The following is an 8,318-nucleotide window of genomic DNA, read 5'->3' as shown; positions in this document are numbered from 1 at the left end:
GCCAATCACAGATGCACCTGTTGCATTCCACAGCAGCAGATAATCATTGTTTACATTTTGTTCTTGAAGCTTCTCAGCTTCTCAGGAAGAAAAATCTAAAGAAAGGATTTTTAATGAAAAGATGTCTGTGACACTGACCCTCCTGGAAAGGCTCTGACATTTCCTCTTGCCTGATGGAAGTGCAGTGGAAAAAAAAAAAAAAAAAAAAAAAAAAAAAAAAAAAAAAAAAAAAAAAAAAAAAAAAAAAAAACTATTGAAGCATTTCAAGAAGTTCCCAGACTGAAATTTGTTTGCCAATACAACAAGCCCAAAGTCTCTGTGGTGTGTCAGGAAGCTCAGCAATGAACCTGCAAGGCTTGGATAAACTTTACTGGTGTCCACCCCCCAGAGCAGAAGCAGATTCCCAACAAGACTTCAAGACTAAGGGACAAAGCTTCTCCCTTCAGCTCCCCACAGCAGCTCTAGGGAGTCTCTCTCCATTGCAAGATCTCCTTTGTCAGTCTACAGTGACAAGAGTTGGCTGCAAGAGGCATTTGCATGGGAGCTCTCCCCAGATGAGGGGAAGAAAAAGAGGTGATTCCTGAGGAAAGAAAAAGGCAACGCTGTTTGGGAAGACACCAACGTGAGTTCACTACAACTGTAGGCCAGAAATCCTTTGAAGAATGCAACATCCATTCATGGGGCAGCACTTTAGCTTTGATATTAATGCTGACAAAATTGCTGCCCCTTCCTGCTGCTGTAGCTGACTCCAAATCATGAGAAATGGCCAACTCTGCCAAAGACAGGCAGACATGGTGAGATACAACCAGCTAGTCTGCTGAAAAGGAGACCAAATGAATGTTTTCTAATCACACATTTTCATCCGTTCGCCAGACAAGACAGAGCAATGTCCTTCCTCACTGTCCCCGATGGTTACCCAAGCACGGGATGCAGCGTAGGGACAGAGCCTGTCACTGCTCCCAGTGCCTTGCCCTGCCCTTCCGTGCCTGTCCTCCCCTTCCCTGTCCTGCTGGAACCTGCTGTGCCGTGCCGTGCCGTGCCGTGCCGAGCCGAGCCCGGCCAGCCCGGAGCCGCCCCGCCCGCGCTGTGCCCTCAGCCCCGCCTCTGCCGCGCTCGTCCCCGCCACGGCCGGCCCGCGCCGGGGCCGCGCGCCGCGCAGCGCCCCCCTCAGGCCGCTCGCCGCAGACGCAGCCGCGGCCGTTGCGCTGCGGGCGTTATGGCCACAGTCGGCGATCGACGCCATGGCGGAGCTGCCGCTGCCCGCTGGGCTCAGCTCCAGCACCTTCCCCGCCAAGCTGTGGCGCCTGGTGAACAGCCCCCACGTCCGCTCCGTGCGCTGGGACAGCCGAGCCCAGGGACTGCTCATCGACCGCTCCCTCTTCGAGCAGGAGCTGCTTAGCTCGGGCGACGCCCACGGGGCGGGCACTGAGGGGGCGGTACCAGCCCCCGACTCCTTTCAGGCCACGCACTTCGGCAGCGTCGTGCGGCAGCTCAACCTCTACGGCTTTCACAGAGTGCCGGGCTGGGTTGGCTCAGATGAGCCGGGCGATGCCGGGGGCTGGCTCCACTTCAGGAACCCCAACTTTCGTCGCGACCGCCCCGACCTCCTGCTCCGCATCAAGCGCCTGACCAGGGCCAACAGGCAGCGGCTGGCAGCGGGGCTGGAGGTGCGCAGCCGCCAGCCCAGCCGCTTCCAGCAGCTCCACACGGAGCGGGCGGTGCCCTCCTTCCCCGCCGGGCAGCCGCCCAGAGCCGGTGAGACGGGGTGGGAGCTGCGGGCGAGGACGGTGGCGTGTGCTGTGGCCGTGGGCACTGCCCGGCGGGGCAGGAGCGGGCCCTGCCCGTGCTGGGGCTGCTCAGCGCAGCTGCCCCGGCTGGCACAGGGGCTGTCCTTGGGCAAGGCAGCTGTGCCGGCAGGGCCCGGGAGCTGTGCCGGCTCTGCCGGGGCTGCGGGACAGTCCCGCCGCGGCTGCGCTCACCACAGCCTGGCCCGCTCGGCTGCAGCTGGCCCAGCCGTGCGCCGTGGCTGGCGCTGCTCCTTGCCCTGCCCTGGGATGCTTGGGGAGCTCTCTGTGAGTGCGTGTGAGCCGAGGGCTTGGGCCCAGCTGGAGGGAGCCTCCTGTCCCTCCAGGGCAGCGGGGAAAAGACCTGCCAGTTGGGTTTCTGGCAGTTGCCTCCTGCCAGGGTAGGGCAGCAGGACAGTTTTCCCAGACAGTTGAACGAACAGGGGAGACCTCAGTAGACAAGGAACTGCTAGTTGAATAGCTCCAGAACATGGCGGGGCGGGGGGGTTGTCTTTTACTTTCTCACTCTGCTTGGGAGGATGGGAGTTTTTGTTTTCCCTGACAGAAGTACAGTTGCTGCCAAGGGAAACACACCTAAAGAACAATAGTGACCCAGCCTTCCCTTTGCTTCCTTTCTTCTTCTCTCACTGATACACAGTGCTCTCATACCAAGACCTCGCTGCTGCCTCATCTGAGGGTTTAGAGCTGCCTCCAGGCCCTTCCAGGCTAAGTGCAGGTGCTCAGGACTCTGAGGTTTTCCTCACATCTCCCAAGAAAATCTTTGCCTCATCTGGACTTCTTGGGGTTTCATCCGAGGAACCAGGCACAGGCAAATTTCATCTCAACTGTGAGCTCATCATTCCACTGGTTCCCATGGAGCTTAAATGCCAACCTGAGCTCATCATTCCGCTGGTGCCTGTAGACCATCACAACCCTTCCATGGCCTCTCCAGAGAGGAGCAGCTGCACATCTTCAGAGCAGCAGTTGCCAGCCTGCAGCCCATCAGGTAGGGAAAGAGCTTCTACCTTTGCTTTCCAAGCAGGTCCTGGTTAATGACCCTTTAAAGTGTTTTCCTGCAGTGCTCTTATCATGGATAGATCGCAGGTGAGAATCAGGTAGAAAGTGTCAAGTCGCCTAAGAAGGGGGACCTTGAAAACAAAAAGATTCTCTGCCTGCTTTTCCTGCCCTTGCTGCAGATTTGGAGGGTGTTCTGGGCATTTGGCAGACAGCCTCTCTGTAGGGGTACAAGGGCAAGGTGAAAGATATTGCCTAACAAGTGGTCAGTGTTAGGTGCACTCTCCTCTTTCTTTGAATGAAGCCAGACTAGGACTCTGATATGATATTGCAGATGTTTAAGACTGTCTGCCCTGCAAATCACGCCGTGCCATTGAAATGAGCTCTGTGTGCCCCACAACAGCTGCAGCTGCAGAATATTGCCTCACCCTCAAGTTTGTTTTTAGAATAAACTCACAGTACAAGTTTAGCATGCATGTCTGCAGGTCTTGGCTCTTCCTGGGTGAATCCATTTTCTGTGATCTTTTGTGATGATGAGAAACTCAAGCAGCCAAATCCCAAAGCTGCTGGGAAAATGCAAAAAGCTGTGATTATAAGGTGTTTCTGTGTGTCTATATCAGATTTCCAGTCCATGCTTTAATCTATGTACATATCAATTAGGATAAATATTTTTAAGAGGAAGAACTCACTCCTCCAATGCCCTGGGAAGTCTGAGCACATTTCTGGAATGGGGGTTGCTGTGTGCTTCCTGTGATGTTTGATGCAAGGCAGCACTAGAGCTCTGCGTCCCAAAGACACATTGTGGAGCCTGACCAATGTGTTTGGATTCTTGCAGCCATCCCAGACACTTCAGCCCCCAGCACTCCAGCTGGCAGTGCAGGCTGTGCAGCATGGACAGCCCCCAGCTGGCTATGGAATACTCCTGGGGAAGAGGAATTGCCACCACCGGATCTGGACATGGTGCTTGAGACGCTGGAGGAGATGTTTTCTCCCTCTGCTCAGGTAACTGCATTGGACAGGGAAGAAAGGGGCTGGACTGAGGGCTTGTGAATGTTGTTGCATGGCTGAGAAGGAAAAGCTCCTTGAGTTCAGCTGTGAATGAACAAGGAAGGCTTTGCTTGCTGAAAGAAGATTTCCAGAAGAAAAGGGAATGAAAAAGGGGGACAGCCCTTAAATGAGGATGAAAGGTGTTCACCGGGTTTGGTTGCTCCTACTGGGAAGCATCCCTGGTGCAGGGGCATTTGTGGTGAGGAAGTGGAAGCTTTGTAGGTTCTAAGAGGCTCTGTTTGATGGGAAAGAAGAGTGTTTGGAGAAGTGGCACTGAAGGCCAAGTGTCCCGTGCAGGGAGGGGCTTGCCAGAGGTGCCTCTGTTGCAGCAGCAGATGTGGGCTGTGCCTCTTTTGGGTGGGAAGGCCAAGGCAAAGCAAGGGCTGGGCTGCAGCTGCTGCTGCTGTGTGAGCCCTGCCGTGGTGTGGGCGCTCCCAGAGCCGTGGCTGGGGCTGGGCTGCAGCTGCAGCTTTCTTGTCCTCTCAGTAAGCTGCTGCCTGCAGTCCAGTTTCCATTGGGAAATCCTCAGCTGGGCAAACTGGCCAGTCGTGCTGTCCATGCTGCAGAGCTCAGTCCCCTTGCTCTTGGGCATCTCTGTGGGAAGAGATGTGTGTGTTCCCATGCTGTCCCTGCCAAGCTGCAGCCTGGATGAGGCTGCTGTGCTCAGGGCAGTGGAGGGAAGAGCACATCCCTGTGCCAGGAGCTGGCAGGACTCCTCCTTAGCAGCCATTCCATGTGTTCTGTGTCACCCCGATGTTCAATACTGTCACTGTCAGCTTTGACAGCTTTTGGACTGTGTTTGAGAAGTCAAATCTTTTTGACTGTTGAAGGGCTTTGCGGCCCAAAGTTCTTGTTAGGAACAAGGGATTAAGCGTGTGAGCCATGGAGGTGTTGGACCAGGTGTTTTGTGTAAGTGGTGAGAAGGGTTTCTTCCTTTCTGTTTCTCTTTCAAGGGGAATATTAATATTGCCCCTGAGTTTTCAGGAGGGGACAGAGCTGTGGACAGAGCTGCAGCAGAGGGAGCTTTGCCTGGCACCAAGAGCTGCAGGAACAATTCCCAGGAGCCTGAGGAGCTTGGTAAGGACAGAGCCCCCACTGGTTTAGAGAGGGGTGAGATGGCTGCTCTGAGCCTGCCTCTGGCAGGAAGGGAGATGAGAAGGGTTGAGTTCCTGTCTGCAGGCTTGGTGCTTCCTGGTGCCTTTAGTTCAAATCCTGCACGGGCACAACCTGCCTGAGCCCTGCCCTCCACGCTTCTCCAGAGGCTCTGACACTGAGTCCTCTGCTGGGGCAAGAGAGCAGGGAATAAACCTGAGCTTGTGGGAGTTGTGTCACCAAGCCGGGTGTCCAAAATTGGTTCATGACTCAGCTCCCAGCACCTTCAGCTTCAGCCATTTCAGTGAGGACTGAGGTCTCTGTCAGCACAGAGAAAGAACAAGCCTGGGCTTCTCTGTGGCAGCTGGGACTGTCTGTGTTTCAAGCTCTCCTGGGTGCCATTTGCACTGCAAGTGCTGAGACTTTACTGGGACTCTTCAAAACTTCAGAAGTTTTGAAAACTTGGAAAGATCCCTGTTCTTTAAAGAGCAGATCTGAAATTGTCAAATAAGAGTCTGCATTTCAGGCCATTTTTTCAGTCTTTGATGGAAGTACAGTTACTTCAAAAGGGAAAGATGCACAGTGGCCAATACTGACCCAATATTCCCTTTGTTTCCCAGATATCCACCTGATCTACCTCGCCAGGAGGGCTGCCCTGCGTGAGAAGAAGAATCAGAGGGAGAGCCTGTGACCATCGAGCAGGTGGAATCTCTCCATTTATATACAGATTTCTATAAGTCTATTTGTATATCCCTATAGTTATATTTGTAGATTTATACAGGTGTGTTAATATAGTAAATCATTATATATAATTTTAATATATATTTATTTTTAAATATACATATTATAAATATATATATTCATATATATTTATATTATATATATAGTTATAGATTTATACAGTTGTGTTTATATAGTTAAATCAGTATATATATTTTTTTAATAATTGCATCACATTTATACATGTTTCGGAATTATATTTATATGTATGTAGTTCCATTCATAGATTTTGAGATTTATGTTTATATGTGTATAGAGTAACATATATATATTTATATATATGTATTAAAGTGCATAGCTATTTAGTTAGAGGTTTGTGGCAACTTAGATGCATAGATTGAGCTGTGTAGGCCTAGGCTGCATTTGTACCTCTTTCCCCCTCGGCTGCCTTTTTCACCTCTTGCTTTTCCCCCGGTGCCCCCTGTGTCCCCTGTCCCTGTGCTGGGTCCGAGCTGGCGGCCGGGCCGGGCGGAGCAGCACTTCCAGCCCCGGCTGTCCCTGGAGCGGTGGGAGCTGCTGCTGGCCCCAGGCACTGTCCCCTGAGGAGCTGCTGAAGGACGGTGAGACTGAGGGGGCTGAGGGGGCTGAGGGGGCGGTGGCGCCCAAGGGACGGTGACCCTGAGCTGCTGCTGGGGCTGAGGGCTGTGGGGCAGCCGAGGGCCATGGTGGCACTGAGGTGACAGGGAAGTGGCACAGGCTGAGGGGTGGCGGGTCTCAGGGGATGGGATGGCTCAGAAGGGACTGAGGGGGGTGAGAGGACTGTGAGGGGCTGAAGAAACTGAAGGGGGCTGGGGCTTCACCGAGAGCATGGCGGGGCTGAGGGGATGGAGGGGGCCAGCAGGGAGCACAGAGGGCTCCGGGACTGCAGCTCTGCCAGGCCTTGGAAGCAATTCCAGAGCCTCCACTTTTGCCCCAGCTGCAAAGAAGACCTTGAGGACAGCCAGAGACTGACGGAAGGCAGCAGGGAGGAGCTGAAGGCCAGCAGCAAGAGCAGTGAACGGGGACCTGCTGCTGCCAGCCTGGAGAGAGCCCGGGTGAGGCCACAGGCCCGGGCAGGCAGGCTGGGGCTGAGGCTGCCGTGGGCTGCGGCCGTGGGCACTGCCCGGCGGGGCAGGAGCGGGCCCTGCCCGTGCTGGGGCTGCTCAGCGCAGCTGCCCCGGCTGGCACAGGGGCTGTCCTTGGGCAAGGCAGCTGTGCCGGCAGGGCCCGGGAGCTGTGCCGGCTCTGCCGGGGCTGCGGGACAGTCCCGCCGCGGCTGCGCTCACCACAGCCTGGCCCGCTCGGCTGCTTTCTCTTTCTGACCCTCCTGGGGAGGCTCTGACATTTCTTCTTCCCTGATGGAAGTGCAGCTGCTGCCAAGGGAAACGTCCCCATACTCACTCAGTGTTCCCTTTGCTTCCCAGATGTCCCATCTGCTGTCGCTGTCCAGGAGAGCTGCTCTGCACGGGAGGAGGAGACCGAGGGAGAGGCTTTGAAGATGGGGCAGCTGGGATCCCTCTGCTTTGAGCTCTGTTTATAGATGTTTGGACTTACACCTAGACAGGGATAATTATATGGATATGTACATGTGCAGGTTTCTATTTGTATAGGAATATTTCTATATGAATGTTGGTATATTTATGGATGTATTATATATATGTATGCATATATATACATATGTCTTTGTAATTACTTACATGTGTATATATGTATCTGTGTATACATGTATGTTGTTATATCTCTGTTTAGTTCTATTTCCTAGGTTTACAGCTGTGTAGGTGTCTATTTGTATTGATGCAGTTATAGGTATATGTCTCTTTAAATAGGTATAATGGAATTTGTATTGGTTGATATGTCTCTTTTTGTATTTTTTATTGTAGATTGATCTTCTGTCTATTTAATGTTATTTACGTATGTGTCTAGATGTATAGATATATTTTTGCATTGATACAGTTGGGTGGATATTTAGTTTGGTGATATTTGTATATTTATAGATAGGTTTGTTTTATATATCTACTGATATATATATTGTATGTAATATGTGATGTTTTATCTATATTTACACCTTTAGATTTTTATACTTGTATTTATATATATCTTCATATATGTATGTTTTTAATTCAATTTCAACATGTATAGAGTGGTATAGTTGTGTAATTCTATAAATTGAATTCTTATTGTAGGTCTTTTTAGAGAGGGAATGTGTATTTTTGTATTTATGTGTGGGATGTGCATTTGTAGTAATAGGTAATAAATTAAGTCCTTAAACACTTAATTGATCTTTGTGTATAGAGAGTTCTTATAGATTTTGGCAATAAATAAGTTTTTCTTACCTGAAGTTGGTATTTGTAGATCTTTACACAGACTGGTTGTAATAATCTAATAAATTCCTGGTTTTTAACTTAAACTGAGATTTGTATTGTTCTGTATTGTCAGTGTGGGTGTAGCAATTTGTAATAAATGACATTTTCTAACTGAAATTGATTCTCGTGTATTTGTGGCTCAGCAGTGTGGCTGTAGCAATCTGCAAGAAATGCCACTTGTCAGCTGCGATGAGTGTTCTGTGATTTGTGCTACCCAAAGCCACGAGCAGATGTAAATGCTGGAGGATTTTGGCCATGC

At 51.3% G+C, this 8,318-nt stretch overlaps 1 protein-coding gene across 2 annotated transcripts; it reads left to right on the top strand.

The window, feature by feature from the left end:
• Window positions 1–1,226: 1,226 nt before the first annotated feature.
• On the top strand, window positions 1,227–8,103 carry LOC134432130 (uncharacterized). 2 transcript variants are annotated; one of them, XM_063180572.1, is made up of 7 exons: window positions 1,227–1,755; window positions 2,443–2,790; window positions 3,634–3,800; window positions 4,799–4,922; window positions 5,558–6,277; window positions 6,634–6,751; window positions 7,121–8,103. In XM_063180572.1, the coding sequence occupies exons 1-5, from the start codon at window positions 1,242–1,244 to the stop codon at window positions 5,626–5,628; spliced, it is 1,224 nt and encodes a 407-aa protein (XP_063036642.1). In that variant the 5' UTR covers window positions 1,227–1,241; the 3' UTR covers window positions 5,629–6,277; window positions 6,634–6,751; window positions 7,121–8,103. The 2 variants fall into 2 exon arrangements, with proteins under 2 accessions (XP_063036642.1, XP_063036643.1); XM_063180573.1 differs by lacking the exon at window positions 6,634–6,751.
• The last annotated feature ends 215 nt before the right edge of the window (window positions 8,104–8,318 follow it).

This window comes from Melospiza melodia, chromosome Z (genome assembly GCF_035770615.1).
Source record: "Melospiza melodia melodia isolate bMelMel2 chromosome Z, bMelMel2.pri, whole genome shotgun sequence".
NCBI classification, from domain to species: Eukaryota; Metazoa; Chordata; class Aves; order Passeriformes; family Passerellidae; genus Melospiza; species Melospiza melodia.
Note: the sequence above shows the minus strand (reverse complement) of the source record. Positions and strands in the feature narration are given on the sequence as shown.